General features: G+C 39.4%; 1 protein-coding gene across 1 annotated transcript in view; it reads right to left on the reverse strand.

Annotated features, from left to right (window-relative positions):
- RAB37 (RAB37, member RAS oncogene family) overlaps positions 1–22,990 on the reverse strand; it is a 95,141-nt gene that overhangs the window by 12,827 nt on the left and 59,324 nt on the right. The window contains exon 2 of the mRNA XM_036758174.1: positions 9,776–9,886. Within this exon, the coding sequence (XP_036614069.1) occupies positions 9,776–9,886 (111 nt within the window). The remainder of the gene's footprint in view (positions 1–9,775; positions 9,887–22,990) is intronic.

A 22,990-nucleotide genomic window follows, 5' to 3' on the forward strand; every position in this document is an offset into this window, starting at 1 on the left:
ATGTTCTTTATCTAATTAATCTAAACAGTTGAGTCAACTCTGGGGAAGTAGGTGTACAGCTAGGACTAGTTACCTTAAGGAAAATAGTATAATAAATACTTGTTGAATTTAATTTAGTTTGATCCTCAGCAAATTTGTATGTTACTGTATCATTTGTATGCTACTCTCAGCATCTGTATGGAGGTGAATTCAGGTTAAAATGACCAGCAGGAACATCAGAGAAGTCACCAGAGAGTATGTAAGTGGGGCAGAACAGTGGCATTTAAATTCGCACATGATCCTTGGGTCTTTTTTGTATGTGGCAATTTAATTAGGGAGACCTTTGGATTTAGAGCTCAAAGAGCCTTAAAAAGCATCTAGTCCAAGGCCCTTATTTTATAGATGAGGAAACTGAGAATCAGAAGTTATGACTTGCCTAAAGCTACAGAAGTGATAAATTTGAGATTTGAACTCAGTTCTCCTTACTCAAAATCTAATGCTTTTTCCACCACTCCAAAGGTTCTTAATCTTGTTTGTGTCACCTCTTTTGTAGCCTGTAACAACAATGTTACTTGCAGTTACTGTGGCTGTGTAAGGCCAATAACACCAGCACACAGGAGGGCTGCTAGCACAGGTTCCTTGATCTGCTTTTCTAAGGAAAGCAACTTTAAGGGGTTTACAATCTTATTTTAATTAAATATACATATATCATTCACTTAGTTCTGGGGGAAAAGTCAGCACCCTGAACTTTCAGAGAAAACACAAATGGAAATTACAAACAGGAATCATGAGCAGAGAGAATAACGGAAACCAACAGACTGGCTTCTATCTGTCTGACCAAATAACAATACACAGTAACCAGAGAGAGAAGCACCAACATCTGGGTTTTCAAAGCCGGGGGGCTTTTAACGGCTACTCAGAGTCTCATCTGGCCAAATCAAACCCGTGTGACCTAGGCCTTCCTGTGATTTAAGCAGGTCATCAAAGACTCCTGATTCAAAGACTCTTGATTCAATTGCCTTAGTGCTGAGAAGAACTCTAAAACAAAAGACAACAAAAAGTCCCACTTTACTTGCTATCACACAGCCTAATAAAGTCTCCTTCTCAGAAGAATGTTTTAAATTCATAAAATAAATAAGATAAAATAAAAATAAATTCATAAAATTCACAAAGAATGCAGTCTTCAAAATTTTTTTTTTAAAGTTCAGGATCTTAAAAACCTATTGCACTATTTAACTTACTTCAATAAACAATCAATTCAAGTTGCCATCTTGTGCCTCCCTGTGTCATTGCTCATCCAAACCCCAGAGGGCAGCAGGCCCAAAAACCTGGTTGAGGCAATGGCTACTGGTATACCTACCTAGGTCAATTTATCTCTATCTCTTTGGATTTCAGGGGCTTAACCAACCTTGAATAGTCAAGTTAAAGGTCAAGGAAGGCCACATAGAGGTTCCAATGAAAGAGGTCAACAAGGAGGAAAATGCAGATTAGAGGGAATGAGAGGCATTGCTTAGACACTTTTTTCACATCTGGTTTCCCTTCACTTGATTGTGGGTCTGTTCACAGCAGGAAGCTGTAGCCTGTATTTCACCGTATAATTGTTGCAGATTTTATGCCAATTTTATTTTTGCAAAAAGGTGGGGGTGCAATCACCATGTGAATCTTTAAAAACTGTGCCAGTATTACTTAATTGTCTTTGGTGCAGGATTAGGATGCACAGAATACTTGTGAATATACATTAAAATTGAATACCGACAATGTGTGTGCACTGAGAATTCTAGGCTCCAGCTCACAATGCACAAGAGATAAATTTGTATCCATATGCCACTGGTGAATACATTGTTGCTCTATTTACCTTTTAAGCGGCATGATGAACAGAATTATACCATGTGACGATTACACCATGAAAGGATATAAACCAATTTTTGGACTGAAAAAACAGGGTGCGACAATGATGTGGTGGAGATGATTATGTGGTGAAATACAGTATCTTTCTGTCTGGGAGACCTCTCCCACAGGACACTGAAGACCTTTCAGATGGTTTTTGGAAAGACCTTATTTGTAATGGGAGAGTTGAATGAATAAAAGCAGAAAAGGATGCTGGTGCTTGTATCAGTAATTAAGGTGAGACTTTCTTTTACTATTTTCTCTTTTAGCGTTTATTTAGTCAAGTGCCCTTGATGAGTCTGGCCTTTGTTTCTTTGATTAGATCTGGAGTCTCTGATGACTTGCTTGCCTCAAGGGAAAGCCTAGTTTACATGAGTTTGAGTCGCATGTTGTGACACCCTTTGACCCTGAACAAGATATATAAACTCAGAGGTTTGAGGTTTTTCCTTGGGGCTCTCACTCACTGAAAGAGTGTCATGTGACTTCAAGAGACTCTGGGCAGCTGTTGTTAAGAGCCCCCCAGCTTGTAAACCCCATGTTGGGACTTTGTTAAACCCTGGTAACTATGATTTGAGATTTGAATCAGACAAGGCCTGTCTGTTGATGTTTATTTATTTGTATTTGTTTTGAAGTTCAGGGTGCTAGCTTTTCCTCCTGAACTAAGTGAATGATATTTGTATGTTTGATTAAAGTGAGATTGTTAACCCCTTAAAGTTACTATCCTTAGTAAAGCAGATCAAAAGAACCTGTGCTGGCGGCTTTTGTTGTTGGTCTTGTTGGGTGTTACACCCCTACAGTAGCTGCTAGCCGAATTGTTGCTACAATGCTTCAGACTACCCTTTCTGTTTTCTTCATCAGCATCCTTACAACTTTTGGGGATTGCTTGTCCCTAAAAATAGGTAGAGTTTGTTTAGTCATGTCCTACTCTTTGTGACCCCATTTGGGGTTTTCTTGGCAAAGATACTGGAGTGGCCTGCCATTTCCTCCTTCAGTTTATTTTATAGATGAAGAAACTGAGGCCAACGGAGTTAAGTGACTTGCCCAGGGTCACACAGTTAGTAAGTGTTTGAGGCCAGATTTGGAGGAAAAGGAGTTGACTCTATGGTGATTCTGAACGCTTTAAGGTGGGAGGACTATATAGGTTCTTGAGGGAGATTGGGCTTGCCAGAGAGGGAAGCATTTTGACAGTTTATTAAAGTAAATGAGAAGTTTTTGTATTTCATTGACAGTGAAATAAAGGCTAGCCTTGAGAGCTGAGGGCACTTTCCCCCTTTTTGTCGCCAAATTCTATGTTCCCAGGGGAAACCCATCCTGGAGGCAGGAACTGATAGAGAAATAATTAGTGGAGTCACTTAGGCAATGACGTGATGCAGTAGATAGAGCACTGGGCCTCCTGTTGGTAAGACTTGAATTTAAATTTGGCTTCAGACACTCACTAGTGGGGTGACCCTGATCACCCTGCTTTCCTCAGTTTCCTCATCTATAAAATGGGGATAATAATAGCACCTACCTCCCAGTGTTGTTGTGAGGATAAAATGAAATATTTACAAAGTGTTTTTCAAGGCACTATAGAAACGCTAGCTATTATTATTGTCATCACCACCACCACCATCATCATCACTACCACCACCACCACCATCATCACTACCACCACCATCATCATCACCACTACCACCACCATCATCATCATCATCATCACCACCACCACCACCATCATCATCACCACCACCACCACCACCATCATCACTATCACCACCATCATCATCATCACCACTACCACCACCATCATCATCACCACCACCACCACCACCACCATCATCATCACCACCACCACCACCATCATCATCACCACCACCACCATCATCACCACCACCACCACCACCATCATCATCACCACCACCACCACCACCATCATCATCACCACCACCACCACCACCATCATCATCACCACCACCACCACCATCATCACTACCACCACCACCACCATCATCACTACCACCACCATCATCATCACCACTACCACCACCATCATCATCACCACCACCACCACCACCACCATCATCATCACCACCACCACCACCATCATCATCACCACCACCACCATCATCACCACCACCACCACCACCATCATCATCACCACCACCACCACCACCATCATCATCACCACCACCACCACCACCATCATCATCACCACCACCACCACCATCATCACTACCACCACCACCACCATCATCACTACCACCACCATCATCATCACCACTACCACCACCACCACCACCATCATCATCACCACCACCACCATCATCACCACAACCACCACCATCATCATCATCACCACCATCACCACCATCCTCATTATCATTATTAATCCATCACAGACCTGAGCGGAATTGTAGAGAACTAAGCTTATCACACTCAGAGGCTGAAAACCCCTCACTTACCTGGTGAATGACTCAGGCCCTGACTTCAAACAAGCTAATGACATCACCATTGTTGCTTCTGTCAACTTCATTACCTATACATTTACATGGCACTTTATAGTTTACAAAATGCTTTCCTCACAACTCTGTGAGGTGGGTAGTGTATTATTCCTATTTTACAGATGAGGAAACTGAGGGTCAGAAAGGGAACTTGACTCATTCATGGTCATACAACTAGGAAGTTAGGACTTGAAGCCAGATCCAGTGTTCTTTTCGCTGTACCACACTGTCCCTCCATCAGCTATTTTTGGAACAGTGGGACAGAAATCTATTTAGGTAGAAAGCACCAGAAATATTCAGACTCACGTCAGGGCTTTGGTGCATATGTTGGCCAATATCACTCTTCTGATTTGCCTCCCATGAGATCACTTGAAGTTATTGTCTTTCACACACTCCCAACCCCCACTTTGCCCCCAGCCTGGAGTCCCTTGGCATTGCTTCCTACTAAAATAAAGGAGAAACACCACTCTGTGACATTGCCAACCTTGTGTGACTGGTTCAGCCTGGGGCCTTAGGAGTCACCGATCAGCATCCTGGGACACCCAGCTCTTTGTCTTGGAACTGGCCCAAAGAACCTTGCTTTTGGCTTGATGGCTTCCATCTTTCACTACTTTCTAAAATGATAGATCATTGAACTGTAACTTGAGGAACTATGTTTCCTGGGTCAGGTTTGAGTTCTATTGCCTTCAATACTAAATTACTTGACTCTCTTCTTCTAATGTTATTATTTATATTTATTTTTATATATTTTATTTTATACATTTATGTTTATACATGTTGTCATTTAGTGCCTGGTTCTTAGACCCACTTCCCTGCTTCCTCCTTCTCCTACACTTTCCATTTCACAAGAGATACATAAGATTTTATTTACAGGGAAAAAAGAATGTACAAATTCAGGTAAGGTTATTAGATTGAGCAATGGCTAAATAAATTGTAATATATGAATACAATGAAACATGTCTGTGAGGTAAGAAACAGTGACTGAAAAATTCAGAGAATCATTGGAAGACTTATATGAAATGATGCTAAGTAAGCAGAACCAGGAAAATAATATGTGCAATGACTAAAATAATGTAAATGGGAAGAACAAAAAAGCTCAAATTGAACTCTCTGTAATTATGATGACCAAGATTGTTCTGAAAGGAAAAAAAAAGATTAAGTGTGAAATTAAAAAACAACAACAAGCCAAATCTAACTAGTCCCAGAATTGGTGGCCCTCAAACTTGTTAAGCATTTTATCTAACTACAATGCCCCAGATCTGGCTTGACATATAATAATTTTCTCTGAGCCTTAGAGTCTCTATTCCCTCAGGCCACCCAGACAGAATGGTATCTTTGGTTCTAGAAATCTCTTGCCTCCCAGCTTGGAAATGACCCATGCTATACTCTAACCTTAGAGCATTAGTCCATTCTTCAATCCCTAGCCCAACTGGCAAACATTTTTATGAAATGGACTCTGTACCCCACTAAAATTCCTACGGGATGGGAGGTAGAGCCAAGATGGCAGAGTAAAGGCAGGGACTCACCTGAGCTGTCCCCAAACCCTTCCAAATACCATTAAAAATGACTCTAAACAAATTCTAGAGCAGCAGAACCCACAAAAAGATGGAGCAAAACAAATTTCCATCCCAAGACAACTTGGAAGGTCAGCAGGAAAGGTCTGTTGCACCAGGGTGAGAGAAGAGTGCAGTCCAGCCCAGGCTGTGCCAGCCCAAACCAGGCTCCACCAAACCAGGAGCAGGCCATGGGAGTGACTGAATCAGCAGCAGCCAGGGCTGCTTCCAGAGCTCTCAGCCCACAGATGGCAAGGGGGTCGAACAACTGGTCAGAAGGAGATTACAGGGGTCTTTTTCTGACACTGAGGTGAGACTCTGTTACTTTGCCTATACTCCTATCTGTGCTGTGGTCCTGGGTGGCAGTCCCAGGGTGAGAAGGAGCACTGGCACAGAAGAGCTTGTGGTGGCAGTGAAGAGGGGACCCTCCTCATGGTTCCAGGGCAAAAAAGAATGTTTGTGATTGCTTACAGACCAGAGCATAGGCCAGGAGAATAGTAAACACCTGTCCTTAGATCATACCACCTTGAAAGAACTGAAAACTTACAGATCCCTAGAAATATCTCTGAAAAAAGCTGCACAAAACCCCTGAAGCTTGGGACAGTGTACCTTCCACCCTGGAAGCAGAGCACTACTTTAGCAAAGAATTAAAAGTCAGCTGATAGGCTTGCAAAATGAGCAAGCAACAGAAGAAAAAAAAAACCTCCCATTATTGAAATTACTATGGTGACAAGGAAGATCACAAAGATCACAGAAGACAACAAAGTCAAAGGTCCTACATCCAAAGGCTCCAAGAAAAATATGAATTGGTCTTGGGCTATGGAAGAGCTCAAATGGGATTTTGAAAATCAAGTAAGAGAGGTAGAAGAAAAATTAGGAAGAGAAATGAGAGTGATGCAAGAAAATCACGAAAACAAGTCAACAACTTGGTAAAGGAGACACCAAAAAATACTGAAAAAAACCACCTTAAAAAAATCAAACTAGGCCAAATGGTAAAAGAGGTCCAAGAAGCCAGTGAAAAGAAGAATGCCTTAAAAGGCAAAATTGGCCAACTGGAAAAGGAGGTCCAAAAGATCACGGACGCAAAATAGAAGCTAATCACTTTATGAGAAACCAAAAAACAATAAAACAAAACCAAAAGAATGAGAAAAATAGAAGACAATGTGAAATATCTCATTGGAAAAACAACTGACCTGGAAAATAGATCCAGGAGAGATAACTGAAAAATTCTTGAACTTCATGAAAGCCATCATCAAAAAAAGAGCCTAGACATGATCTTTTAAGAAATTATGAAGGAAAACTGCCCTGATATTCTAGAACCAGTGGGCAAAATAGAAATTGAAAGAATCCACCATGCATCTCTTGAAAGAGATCCAAAAGTGAAAACTGCCAGGAATATTAGAGCCAAGTTCCAGAGTTCCCAGGTCATGGAGAAAATATTGCAAGTAACCAGAAAGACATGATTCAAGTATTGTGGAGGCACAATCAGGATAGCACAAGATTTAGCAGCTTCTACACTAAAGGATTGAAGGACTTGGGATATAATATTCTGGAGGGCAAAGGACCTAGGATTACAACCAAGAATCACCTACTCAGAAAAATTGAATATAATTCTTCAGGGGAAAAATGGATATTCAATGAGATAGAGGACTTTCAAGCATTCTTGATGAAAAGACCAGAGCCCAATAGAAAATTTGGCTTTCAAATACAAGACTCAAGAGAAGCATAAAAAGGTAAACAGGGAAGACACATCATAAGGGATTTAATAATTTTAAACTGTTTATGTTCCTACCTGGGAAGATGATATTGATAACTCCTAAGACATTTGTCATTATTAGGATAGCTAGAAGGAATACACATATAGACAGAGGACACAGATTTGAGTTGAATATGAAGGGATGATATATAAAAAATAAAATTAAGGGGGGAGAGAAAAATGTACTGAAAGAAAGAGAAAGGGAGAGGTAGAATGGGGTAAATTATCTCACATAAAAGAGGCAAGAAAAAGCTTTTACAATGGAGAGGAAGAGGGGGAAGGTAAGGGGGAGTGAGTGAATTGGCTCAAAGATACACACTCAATTGGGTATAGAAATCTATCTTACCCTATAGGAAAGTAGGAGGGGAAGGGGATAGGAAATACAGTTAGCAATAGTAACTATGGAAATAAATTTTTAAGCAAGTTTCTCTCTGATTAAGGCCTCATTTCTCAAACATGGAGAACTGAGTCAAATTTATAAAAATAAGAGCCATTCCACAATTGATAAATGTTCAAAAGATAGGATTAGTTTTCAGATGAAGTAGTCAAAGCTATCTATTGCCACATGAAAAAATACTCTAACTTACTATTGATTGAGAAATGCAAATTAAAACAGTTCTGAGGTACTACCTCATACCTATTAGATTGGCTAATAGGACAGAAAAGGTAAATGACAAATGTTGGAGGAGTGTGGGAAAAATGAGACTTTCATGCACTGTTGGTGGGGTTGTGAACTGATTCAACCATTCTGCAGAGCAGTTTGGAACTATGCCCAAAGCGCTATAAAACCATTCATACCATTTGACCTAGCAATACCACTACTAGGTGGTGTATCCCAAAAGAGATAAAAAGGAAAAAGGAAAAGGACCTATATATGCAAAAATATTTATAGCAGCTCTTTTCTGGGGGCAAGGAATTAGAAACTGAAGGGATACTCATCAATTGGGTAATGGTTGAACAATTTGTGGTATGTGATTATGATGGAATACTATTGTACTATAAGAAATGATGAGCAGGATGCTCTCAAAAAAACCTGGAAAGACTTGCATGGGCTGAGGCAAAGTGAAATGTACTGGGTACAAAGTAACAGCAATATTGTAAGACAACCAGCTGTGAATGACTTAGCTATTCTCAGGAATGCAATGATCCATGACAACTCTGAAGGATTCATGACAAAAAATGCTATCCATCCCCAGAGAAAAAGCTGATAGTGTCTGAATATAGATTGGAGCATACTTTTTTTTTAACTTTCTTTATTTTTCTTGAGTTTTTTGTCTAAGTTTTCTTTCACAACATGACTATTATGGATATGTTTTGCATGACTACTCATGCATAACCTGTATAAGGAAGGGGTGATAGGGAGGGAGGAAGGGAGAGAATTTGGAACTCAGAGTTTTAAAAACTAATATGAAAATTGTTTTTACATGCAACTGGGGAAAACTAGAATACTGAATAAAAGCTAAAAAAAATTCCTATGGGATGATTGAACAAACTTCTTTTCCCAACCAAGAGACAATGAAAGAAATATATAATTGGTACTTTCAGTGTTTCTGTCACCTCCAAAAAAGACAATTCCTTTCCTTCCTCTTAGGATCTATTTTTGTAACCTTCTAAAACTGGTTCTATTCTTATGTCAGCTTCAGAAGCCTGACCATTAGGCTAGTCAATGACTTTTACCATACCTGAGTCTAAGAGGGAGAGCTGGGAATATGCCAGAAATCACATGTGATCTTTTCCTACCCCTATGATTCTAGACAGGAGCTCCCTGTTTCTTTCCAATGAATAAAAGGGAGAAGAGAACATCCGAAGTCTTTCTAGGGAGAGTGTGACTACAAACTGTAGGCAGCCCTGGTTAGAAGCTGAGAGAGAGGAAAGCATTTTCTGGGAGTAAGGTTACTACGCCATTAACCTTCTTCCCATAAGCTTGTATTTTGAGAAGCAATATATTATCCTGAACAGTAAAGTTCTATAGGGGAGTGCACTGAGAAACACATTTTAATCCTTTGCCTTGTCCATGGGAACTCATGTGACCATGCTAAATTCTGACCTTTTAAAATCTCAAACACCAGGTTGAGCTGCTGCCTGAGGTCCTGGAGCATAGCCAGCTAGTGAGTGCTTACTGTGAATCCGATGCCCACGGTGGCTGAGAAGGAGCCTGGGATAAACTTGCCCTGGTCAAACTGAACCAGTAGAGATGTCTTCCCCACACCGCTATCTCCCACCAGGATGGTCTGTAAGAATGCAAAGGTGAAAGATCAGGAACACCGAATATGATCCAGTCTTCTACGAAGCAACAATGATTGAGAGTATAAATTCTGTACCCATATGCCCCTGACTCATATTCACACAGAAATACACATATTTGCCAATAGTTAAACAAACATGATTAATGATTTTATATTACATATTCTGAAAGGCCCATGGATGAAGTCATATTTCTATACATTGCTGTATTCTGTCTGTTACCTTTTTAATCTATTTTTTCATCAGTATTCATGAAAGATGTTGGTCTAGGGTTTTCTTTTTCTACCTAATCTTTGCCAGGCTTAGGATATTTGACTTGTGGAATAAAGTTATAATATTGTTTTTCCTCTACTTTCAGAAATATTTTATATACCATAGAGGTTAATTTATATATTTATACATAATATATGTTTTATATATATTTATGTATAATTTGAATATATATTGTCAGGTGCGTTTTTTACATAGCAGTACATTGATGACCTATTTATTTTTTCCTTCTGAAACTGACTTATTTAGGCTGTTTATATCCTCTGTCAATTTGGTTATTTTATATTTTTGTAAATAGTCAACTATTTCTTTTGTATTTTCAGTTTTATTGGTATAGAACTGTAAATAATAGCCTTTCTTTATTTCCTTTGTAATAATAGAATTATAAACTCATAGGTTTGGAGATGAAATGGATCTCAGAGAACATCTAGTCCAACACCCTGATTTTAAAGATGAGGAAACTGAAGCCCAGAGAGGTTGAACAACTTGTTTAAGGTCACACAAATAATAAATAGCAGATCTGAGATTCAAATTCAGGTCCTCTGACTACAAATTCAGTGCTTTCATTTGCTAATTGTATATTAATTCTATTGGTCTTGGGGAAAAGTTGTTTTATTTATTAATGCATTTTCTCTATTTTATTTCTTTTTCCTTTTAATTGAATAATTTTTTCTTAGCTTGTGTAATGCGGGTTGAACATGAGGGTCTCTGATCCATCTGAATTGATCAGGAAAATTACAGATCAAGTTAGGCCCCAGGAAGCCCCTAATCCACCATTGACTTGATGAATTTGCAGGGAGAAGACCTTTGTTAGGAGGAACTACTAGACATGTGTTAGATCTGCCTCCTGATGAATAATTAACTGAGATTCAGGGGGATGTACTCTTGTCAAAAGGAGTTGCCCTCTTCGAAACTTCCCAGTTTTGTCGCAGGTACCATCATCTTTCTAGTCTTTCAGGTGCATAACCTTGGCATTATCCTTGACTTCTTACTCCCTCTTTCCCTCCCTTACTCCCTCTCTCCCCTCACTTTCAATCACTTGCCAAGTCCTGCCTTTTCCTGCCTCCACAACATCTTTTCCATCTGACACCATCGTTCCACTTACCCTGCTCCATACAGCCTTCTTCACCTCTCACTGATCGCCTTCTAACTGGCTTCCCTGCCTCAAAGTTCTCACCACCTTAGTACAATCTTCATTCTGCTTCCCAAGTAAGTTTTCCTGAACACCCTGACCAGGTGATTCTAGTACGCAATCAACTCTAGTAGTGTGCTTTTACCTCTAGCACCAGCTTTTAAAACCCTTCACAGCTTGGTCCCAATTTATATTTCAGGCCTCATTGGGTATTACTTCCCCTCCAGCACTCTTTGATTCAGCCAAACTGGCCTTCTCACTGTTCCTCACACAGGACACACTGTCTGCAGTCTCTGGACTTTCGCAGCAGCCATCCCCTATGCCTGAGATGCACTCCTTCTTTATCTCCACCTCACAGAATCAAACTGAGACCTGCTAAAGACCTTAGCTTTAAAAAGCCAAGGTCTTCCATTGCATCCAGGGCCATCTCCACTTGTCTTGATTTACATTCCGGTCACTGGACCCAGATGGCTCTGGAGGACAAAGTGAGGCTGGTGACTTTGCACAGCCCTCCCTCACTTAAATCCAATTCACTTGCATGTCGTGGCATCATCTCCCTGATGTCATGGTCCTCTTTCAGAGTGAAGGGCAAACAACAGCAACAACCACCACCACCTCACAGAGAACCCCTCATCCTTTAAAATGGAGCTCAAGCACCATCTTTGGCATGAGGTCTTCCTGGTATTGTTCTCCCTACCAAACTACCTTGTATTTATATGTTTGTATTTTTTCACTTTATATTTATGCTATATTCATTTTGTGTATGTTTGCATACATATGTATGCTTTGCATATATTTTTATTTATTTACTTTATTTTTATGTTATATATGTACTTGCTATCTCATTATACAAATATAAGCTCCTGGTGAGTAGTGATTGTCTCATTCTTTGTTCTTACATTCTGAGTGCCAGGCACATAAGAGGTGATTAAAAATGCTTGATAATTGATTTGTACCCTGCACTTTCTCTCTTTTGGACTTCAAAATAGATTTCAGCAAGGAACAGAAAGATCTGTAAATATAAGATTTAAAATTCCTGCTTTCTTTTGCTATTTTGTGATGCAGTCTTTTTAATGAATATTCCATGAACAATTTAAAACAATTATATTCCTTATTTCATCGATTCATTTTACTTGCTATAGCTATCAAATCCAGTTTCTCCTGTTCAGCTCCCAGCAGCAATGGCAACGTGACATTGGAATATATGTGCTTGCCAAAGGTCAGCCTGAGCCTGGCAATCCTAAACATCCCAGTGTGAGAAATAATTCATTTGGACCCTTACTCTATTTGAATCAGTGTTAATCAGTTTGATATTCTACATAAATCACATTGGGATAGATAGGTTCTTACAGTGGGTCTCAAACTTTAATGTAATGTTCACTACTTGTTTACCAAGTTATGAGGCTCACTTGAGCAACCACAAGAATGCTGACAAAGATATCTCCATCCTGGGGGCAGCTAGGTGGTGCAGTGAGTAGAACACCAGCCCTGGAGTCAGGAGGACCTGAGTTCAAATCCAGACCCAGACACTTGACACACTAGCTGTGTGACCAAGCAAGTCACTTAACCTCAATTGCCCTGCCTTCCCCATCCAGGAAAAAAAAGATATCTCAATCCTGCTTTGCTCAAAATCAATGTCCAAATCCAGCATGGGAGGGATGCCTTGATACTTTGGAAAGTCCTCCAATTTATTTTTGTACCTCTGGACCTCTCTTGCTCTTCCAACATGAGGAAGTGACCATCTTATGACCACTTAGTCAGTAGAGATGCCCCGTGCTTCTCCCAATCTGTGAACCCCTTGCTAATATGTCATTTTTGGTCCTCAAGAGCAAGGTCTTTCAACCAATGAGATTCTGTATTTTACCATGACTCTTTTGCATATATGGGTGTCAAACCCTATAAAAACAAGGTCCTGGAAGAAGGAAGGACCTCAGATCTTGAGGAAGGTCTGAGGTCCATTTCATTACAGGGGACCATGGACCCTTGAATAAAGTGCCATTGGCTCAGAGTTCTGCCTCAGTCTCTTTTATTGTAGGTTGGACAATTTTAATTCCCGAACCAGTCCTGGATCCCTTCTTCAGCCTCTGTTTCCTTTTCTGAGCAAAGGTCAGTGGCTAGTTTTCCTAAAACAAATGGAAGTTTTCAGTCTTGAATTTATCTTTAGTTAGTTCTTTCTTTGAGAGTTCAGGAGCAGGCTACCTTCAGTGGTTTCCCAGCTGCCAGTAACAGAAAAGATTTCTGTAAGAGCATGCTTCTTAGAGAAGATGACTAGCAAAAAGATTACCTTGCAGCTGGGGAACTAAAGTGATGCAGTGAGGGGCCAGGAGCTCTGGCCCTTGCCAGTTCATCATGATGTGGTTGTGAGTTGCTTGTAGGGTTCAGGTTTAAGGGGAATGGGAAAGATCTGGCCAGCAAGCCCACAGTCTTCACCTTCCAGGGCCATATGGTGAGTCTAATGTGTTAACTGACTATTTTTCATGTTTCTATTTATGGTGCCTTGTGAATCTTGTGCATCTTATACAGTTTCTTTGGTAGAGAAAATAAAAAGCTGTCCCATACCTTGTACCTCTATCTTATGTTGAGTAATTTTGTGGAAGTCCATAAATATTTATTTAGCACCAACTATGTGCCAGGCGCCCCGATAAACACTAAGAAGGAACCCTGGTGCCCACATATTAGGAAAACCTAAACATGAGCCATACTTAAGTTGTTTTAGAGATTTTCCTGGTGTTTTACTCTGGGGGCAAATCTAGAGAAAGAAATTCACTTTCTTAGGGGAGTCAGTACCCTCAGGATTGATACCAGTCCTTACGAGCCCTCAGTCCTTGGGAAAGCAGGGGCTGAGCTACTGGTAACACTTGAAATTGGCTTATCCATTTGTCAATTTTCTAGTTTTTAAAATTGCAAAGTAATTCTCTATTCCCTTTTTCATATTTGGAGAGATGATTTTGCCTGAGCACCACTTTGGCAACATTTCATAAAATTTTATATTATGTTATCCTTATCTTCAGTATAGACTGCAATTGTGTATTTAATTTGCTTTTTAATCCAAGCATTACTTAACAGCTTAATCTTTGTGTAATCTTCCTTGATTGCTAGGTCGGTAAATGTGGCATTTACAATTTCTAATTTTCTTCAAAGCTATCTGTAACCATATGAAAGAAAGTTCTAAATCACTATGGATTAGAGAAATGCAGATTAAAACAATTCTGAGGTACCACCCTATGTGTATCAGATTGGCTAATATGAAAGAAAAGGAAGATGATAAATGTAGGAGGGGAATTGGGAAAATTGGGACATTAATGCACTGTTGGTGGAGCTGTGAACTGATCCAACCATTCTAGAGAGCAATTTGGAACTATGCCCAAAAGGCAATCAAACTGTATGTACCTTTTGATCCAGCAATACTGCTACTAGGACTGTATCCCAAAGAGATCACAAAAAAGGGAAAAGGACCTATAAGTAAAAAATATTTGTAGTAACTCTTTCTGTGGTAGCAAAAAAATTAGAAATTGAAGGGATACCCATCAATTAATTGGGGAATAGATGAACAAGTTATGGTATATGAATGTAATGGAGTACTATTGTGCTGGAAGAAACTATGAGCAGGCAGATTTAAAAAACAAAACCTGGAAAGGCTTGCATGAACTGATGCAAAGTGAAGTGAGTAGAACCAGGAGAACAGTGTACACAGTAACAGCAATATCACATGATGATCGACTGTGAATGACCTAGCTATTATCAGCAATACAATGATCCAAAGGACTCATGATGAAAAATGCTCTCACCCTCCAGAGAAAGAACTGATGGAGTCTGAATGCAGTTTGAAGTATACCGATTTTGACTTTCTTTTTTTCATGTTTTTTTTCCCTTTTGGCCTGTTTCTTCTTTCACAACATGGCTACTATGGAAATATGTTTTACATGATTGTATATAATCTGTATCAAATTGTTTATCATCTTAGGGAGAAGGGAGGTGAAGGAGGAAAGGGGAAAATTTGGAAATCAAAAAAATTTTAAACAAATGCTAAGAATTATCTTTGTGTAATTGGGGGAAAAGATATATTACTTAAAATAAATAAAATTTCTGATTTTCTGAATATATCAATAACAACCCTGTGACCTAGAATATGCACATTTTTGTAAATGTTTTGTGAATGTTTCAATGTAATTGAAAAAATATTCCCCACTATTTCTATTCAGTTTACTCTTTGTGGCTATGAAATCCAGTTTCTTAGTGCTCTTTTAAAATCAGTATCTTTCTTGTTTATTTGATTATATTCCACTAGTAGAGGGGTGAAATCTTATGGCTAAAACTGACTTTCTAATTCTTTTTGTCAAGCAGTGAACTTTGACAATTAAGTTGCCATATCCTGAAAGACAATTTCAGTTTTGGCTTATGGAATTGGAACCCTTGTGGGTCATGATGGTATAACCATCTATCTGTATGTTTGAGGTGAAGTGAAGGTGCAGATTATAAGACATAAGGAGGTTAATGAACTGGGAAGCAAGTGCACTTGAGGGGAAATTAACACGTGAAAAGAATTTTGCCAGTATCATGACAATATTTGGTATAGAGATGATGACTGTGAGCCAGGTACTGAACTCTTTGAGAAAGGAGGAAAATGACCTGGGTACTGGAAGATAGCTGACACCAGAATTGGGATTGGGTAATATATTTGGATGGATGGAGTTGACCTCAAAGAAGAAGTGGTTGAATGAAGGTGATAAAGAAAGAGCCTAAAAGAGGCTGTGAGGAGCAAGAACTATCTCCACTCCCCCTCCTTGTCCACTGTCTTGGAGGGTATGAGAAAAAATGGATGTTTCCAGTCCTGAATTTACCTTTGTTTGAGAGTTCAGGACCAGACCACCCTCAGTGGTTTCCCAGCTGCCAGTGAGGCAAGAGATTTCCATAAGAGCATGCTTCTTAGAGAAGATGATCAGCAAAAAGATTACCCTGCAGCTGAGAGACTAAAGTGATGCAGTGAGGGGCAGGAGCTCTGGACCTTGCCAGTTCATCATGATGTGGTTGTGAGTTGCTTGTAGGGTGCAGATTTAAGGGGAATGGGAAAGATCTGGCCAGCAAGCCCACAGTCTTCACCTTCCAGGGCCATATGGTGAGTCTAATGTGTTAACTGACTATTTTTCATGTTTCCTGTATCTATTTATGGTGCCTTGTGAATCTTGTGCATCTTATACAGTTTCTTTGGTAGAGAAAATAAAAAGCTGTCCCATACCTTGTACCTCTATCTTATGTTGAGTAACTTTGTGGGAGTCCATAAATATTTATTTAGCACCAACTATGTGCCAGGCACTCTGATAAACACTAAGAAGGAACCCTGGTGCCCACATATTAGGAAACATAAAATTTCATATCATGTTATCCTTATCTTTAGTATAGACTGCAATTGTGTATTTAATTTACTTTTTTAATCCAGGCATTATTTAACAGCTTAGTTTTCATATAATCTTCCTTGATTGCTAGGTCTATAAATGTAATATTTAAAAGCTATCTGTAGCCACATGAAAAAAAGTTCTAAATCACTACTGATTGGAAAAATGCAGAATAAAACAATTCTGAGAGATCACCCCACACCTATCAGATTGGCTAATATGAAAGAAAAAGAAGATGATAAATGTTGGAGGGGATGTGGGAAAATTGGGACATTTGACAAGTCCCCGTTTTATTTTTGTACCTCCGAACCTCTCTCTCTTGTCCAACACTAGCAGGTGACCATCTTATGACCACTGTTGGTGGAGTTGTGAACTGATCCAACCATTCTAGAGAGCAATTTGGAACTATGCCCAAAGGGCTATAAAGCTGTGCATACCCTTTCATCCAGCAATACAAATTCTAGGTCTGTAACCCAAAGAGATCATAAAAATAGGAAAAGGACCCACATGTCCAAAATATTTATAACAGGTCTTTTTTGTGGTGGCTAAGAATTGGAAATTGAGGGAATGCCCATCAATTGAGGAATGGCTAAACAAGTTGTGGTATATGAATGCAATGGAATACTATTGTACTCTAAGAAATGATGAGCAGGCATATTTCCGAAAAACCTGGAAAGACTTATGTGAACTGAAGTTGAAGGAAGTGAGAAGAACCAGGAGAACATTGTACACAGTAATAGCAACATTGTTCAATGACTAACTTTGAATGGCTTAGCTCTTCTCAGGAATGCAAGGATCTATGACAACTCCAAAAGACTCATGATGGAAAATGCTATCCACATCCAGAGAAAGAACTTTGGAGTCTGAATGCAGATAGAAGCATACTATTTGCTCTCTTTTTTTCTTATTTTGTTTTGTTTCTTCTTTCTCGTGGTTCTTCCCATTGATTCTAATTCTTTACAACATGACTAATGTGAACATATGTTAAATATGTATATGTAGAACCTATATCAGATTGCACACCATCTTGGGGAGGGGGGAGGTGGAGAAAATTTAAAACTCAAAATCTTATGGAAGTGAATGTTGAAAACTAAAAATAAATAAATTAATTTTAAAAATAAATAAAAGGAGCTGTGAGGAGCAAGAACTGTCTCCCTCTCCTTCTCCACTCCCTTCTAAGGTATGAAGAAATATACATCCAGGATTAGAGAGGATAGCCAGTGCTCTCAGGAGAAAAGCAGATTTCTGTAATTGCAGGGCGGTGAAGAGTTCTAATATGAAGGACAGTTTGTTGAAAATAGAGCAAGGGCTCCATAGGGCATGATGGAAAGGGAAGGTAATGTTAGACAAGGTCCATGGAGGATTATGTTTGAGCCTGATAGGGATGAGGAAGTAGGGAAGTGGTATCCATGGAAGAAAGCTTTGTTCTATGCAACTTGCAGCTTATAATCATGGGAATTCTGAGTGGAGCCACAGGGCAGTAGAATGTTACTCCCTTTCTAGAAGCAATGGTAGCATTGATTTGGTTACTGTTCTGTGAGCAAGACGTGGAACGAGGAGGGGCCACATGGGCAAGGCATGTAGCAAGATGCTTATCAGTTGGCTAGGTCATGGTGTCATGGTGGGATGGCCAGATGGGGTGACATTCCAACTATTTACAGAATATAGAGGCAAGGTTTGACTTTCTCTCCAACCAAATCTAGACACTGGTTGTACTTGTCAAAAAATGTTTAGCAGTTATTGAAGGAGTGAGAAGGAGGGGAAGGGTTGAATGCAAGAGAGTGAGAATAGATGAGAGACTAAGTGTGTAGAGAACAGTTGTCGAGTACTAAATGTGGACCCTTGGAGCCAATTCTTTTTTAGGTTCTTAGGGAATGGGTTCTAGAGCTTGGCCAAGGCAAGTAATCCCTGACAATAGACCTGGCCAGAGAAACTGCGTATGAGGTCTGAATCCTAGAATCACTGATTCCAGGAGGTGGGCAATACTGAGCAACTGTTAGATTTCATCTTATGTATGTGAGTTGGCATTTTATTTTTCTTTTATAAAATAGTATTTTATTTTTTCCAGTTGCATGTAAAGACAATTTTTAAGCATTTGGTTAAAAAAATTTGAGTTCCAAATTTTCTCTTTCTCTTCCTCCATCACCTGCCCCTTCCCTAAGATGGTAAGCAGTTTGACATAGATTATATATGGGCAATCATGTAAAACATATTTCCATATTAATCATGTTGTGAAAGAAGAAACAGAACAAAAGAAAAAATGAAAAAAATGAAGAAATGAAAATAATATGTTTCAATCTGCATTTAGATTCCATCAGGTCTTTCTCGGGAGGTGGGTAGCATTTTTCATGATGAGTCCCTTGGAACTGTTTCAGATCATTATATTGCTGAGAATAGCTAAGACATTCATAGTTGATCATTATACAATGTTGTTGTTACTGCGTACAGCACTCTCCTGGTTCTTCTCACTTTACCCAACATCAGTTCATGTAAGTCTTTCCAGGTTTTTTCTGAAATCAGCCTGCTCATTTCTTCTAGCACAATAATATTCCATTATATTCATATACCACAACTTGTTCAGCCATTCCCTAACTGATGGGCATCCCCTCCTTCAAGTTGGCATTTTTCTGAGACACTTCCTCTAACACTGAAAGAATAAGAGGGTACCCAAGAAGAAGCCAGTTGACTTAGATTTTGGAATGTGTTTCAGATATGTGCATGCATAGGTGTGTGTGTGTGTGTTAGAGAGAGAGAGAGAGAAAGAGAGAGAGAGAGAGAGAGAGAGAGAGAATTAGAATTGTATTTGGGTTTAAACAAAAGGCAGAGAGAAGGACCTGTAGGAAGGGAGCCATACCAAGCATAAAATACAGAGTCCTGCTGTGTTGATAAGCAAAATGGGTTCCTTAGCACTTAGTTCAACCAAGTGCTCTTGAATAGTTTGGCTTTTGTTCCCTTTGAGTAATTTAGTGTATTTCATTGAGCCTTAGTAGGTGCTAAGCCCCAGGCCCAAACTCCTATTAGGTGTGGAACCTTAGTGGGTGTGGATTGGCAACTAAGGTGGGGCCCAATGTGGGGCTAACTCCAGGGAGGGCCTAGTTTACATCTCTAGGAGAGCAGAGGCTTTTAGACCACGTGGGTTTAAATCCGCCTCTTTGTGACAATTCTAGGTCACGTGGGTGAGTTGCATGTGTGATTCACCCCTGATGCTGAAAAAGATATAAAACCAGGGGTTGGCCTCCTCTTCCTTGGAACTCCAACCCACAGCCGTGGCGGCTCGTGACTCTGAACCAGCCCTTGTTCTGAGCTCCCGGGCTGAACCTAGATGTTGGTCACTATGAATTGTATTGGGTCTGTCTGTTGATGTTTGTAATTTGTTTGTACTTTGCTCTGAAGTTCAGTGTGCTGGTCTTTTCCCCTGAACTAAGTGAATGATATTTGTATGCTGAATTAAAGTAAGCTTGTCAACCCCTTCACCTTGCTTTCCTTAGTTAAGCAGATCAAAAGGACCTGTGCCGTTGGCAGCTTTCTGGGTGCTGGCTGTGGGTGGATCTTACACCTCCACAGAAGCTGCTAGCTGGATTGTTTAAACACCTGCCTAGCATGGAATGGAGGTAGGGGATGGGACTTTTTTCTAGAGTACTTTCATTCTAGGGGATTGCTTCCTCTCTCTGGAGACCTTTCCATACCTCACCTTAGGTGTTCTGGTGCATAGCCATCACCAGTGATCTCTTATTTGGCAAATCTGATATTTTCTCAAGCCTTATCCTTCTTGACTTTGGAATTGGGGTTTTCTAACACTACCTCCCCTACCATGGGGCTCTAGGGCCACTCCCAGGGTTGTTTTCTCTCTACGGTCCTTCTCTTGTTACTGAGCTTCAATATCTGTCTTGCTGGGTTCTTCTTAGAGCCCCTCTGTGGTTGTTGCTGGGCCATACTTTCCAACTACACCATAGTGAAAAATAATTCATTTGGACCCCTACTCTATTTGAATCATTATTAATCAGTTTGTTATGCTACATAAATCACATAGGGATAGATAGGTTCTTATAGTGAGCCTCAGACTTTAATGTAATGTTCACTACTTGTTTACCAAGTCATGAGGCTCACTTGTGCAACCACAAGAATGCTGACAAAGATATCTCCATCCTGCTTTGCTCAAATTCCATGTCCAAACCCAGCATCAGTGGGATTCCTTGATGCTTTGGAAAGTCCCCATTTTATTTTTGTACCTCTGGACCCATCTCTCTTGTCCAACACTAGCAGGTGACCATCTTATGACCTTTTTGAATGCCTAGAAGAAATGAAGCAAGAGACAAATGAAGTAAAAAGATCTAGAGGGAAGAACTGAAAGAACAAGTAGCTTAGAAAAGAAAGTGATGAACTTTTTCCAACTTGCAAGATCTCTGAAAATTAGAATAAGCCAAACAGAAATCAATGACTACAAAAGAGCAAGAGATAGTAAAATGAAATAAAAATATTTAAAATTAGAAAAAAAAAGTTATCTGCTATCAAAAACAACTGATCAGTAAAAACAGATGAAGGAAAACTAATCCATGGATCATCAGATTCCCTGGAAACCACAATTTAAAACAAAAACAAAAACCTGGACACGATATTATAAGAAATCATAAATGGAAACTGACCAGACACATTAGGAAAAGAAAGCAAAGTGAAAATAGAAAGAATCCACTTATCACTTCCTGAAAGAAACTCTAAAAAATATTCTCAGGAATGCAGAAAATGTTTTTGACAAAATATAATACCCAGTCCCATTAAAAACACTAAGAAGCATAGGAATAAATGGAGCTTTCATTAAAATGATGAGTCGTATCTATCTAAAACCACGAGCAAGCATTATCTATAATAGGGACAAGTGAGAACTCTTCTCAGTATTGTCGTTTATCTTTAAATCTCAAAGAGAGCCAATGGTATCGTGATAGTGATGTCTTGACTTCACATGAATTGTATTTAAGTGAAGCAGACTGTCAAAAAGTCTCTCCTCCAGAGTCAATGAAATCCAATGGCAAGACAAAGGTGCCCAGGATGAATGACTTATCATTGAACCAAATGGATTCCTATAGCAATTTAAGTCTGTTCCCCAGCCGTTAGAGCACTAGGTTGAGAAAAAGAACCAGACTCCAGGTCTAACTTTGCTACTCATTTATCATCATACCTTAGAAATCTTACTTTTCCACAGTTTCTTCATGTGTAAAATGGGAAAGGAGTTTGGGTAGATAAACTGTAAGTGGACTGCCTAAAGGCTCTCCCAGACCTGAGGCATTTACATTGCCCAGAAAGAGTTCATGACCCAGAGTCAGGAATAGCTGAGTTCAAATATGGCCTTGGACATTTATTAGCTGTGTGACCCTGACAATTAACAAATATTTATCTTAACAAATATTTATTTCTTTAAAAATGTATTAGTTATATAATGCTTTGGTTCCAAATGTCAATACCTTCAGCTTCTTATAGGATTTATTTTCCAAGACTGGGGCAAATTTAGCTGAAGTAAAAAGGTGTGGCTTGGGGCTACATTGTAATTACTTCTACACAAAGTAGTGGTTCACTATTTGACAAAAACTACTGGGAAAACTGGAAAGTAGTCTGGCAGAAGCTAGGCACAGACCATTGTCTCACACTGTATACTAAGATAAGCTCTGAATGATTTAGACATATAGGGTGATATAACCAAATTAGGGGAACATGGAAAAAAATTACTTGTCAGAATAATGGCTAGGAGAACAGTTTATGACCAAGCAAGAGAGACAAAGAATCATAGGAGGGAAAATGGATGCCAATAGTCATACAAAAAAAATTCTCTAAATCACTAATAATTAGAGAAATGCAAATTAAACCGACTCACACCCATCAGATTGGCTAATATGAAAGAAAAAAGTGACAGGAGCAGATGTAGGAAAATAGGTACACTAATACACTGTTGGTGGAACTGTGAACTAGTCCAACCATTTTAGAGAACAATTTGGAACTATGCCCAAAGAGCTATAAAACTTCATATACTCTTTGACCTAGAAGTACCAATACAAGGGCTATACTCCAAAGAGATCAAAGATAAAGGAAAAGGACCTACACGAACAAAAATATTTTGTGGTGGCAAAGAATTAGAAACTGAGAGGATGCCTATCAATTGAGGAATGGCCGAATAATTTATGGTATATGATTGTGATGGAATACTATTGTGCTGTGGAGCAACTAGGGGGCGCAGTGGACAAGAGTGCCAGGCATGTGCCATTTTCCTTTTCTGTCGTATTAGCCAATCTGATAGGTGTATGATGGTA

The sequence above is a fragment of the Trichosurus vulpecula genome, chromosome 4, assembly GCF_011100635.1.
Source record: "Trichosurus vulpecula isolate mTriVul1 chromosome 4, mTriVul1.pri, whole genome shotgun sequence".
Classification (NCBI taxonomy): domain Eukaryota; kingdom Metazoa; phylum Chordata; class Mammalia; order Diprotodontia; family Phalangeridae; genus Trichosurus; species Trichosurus vulpecula.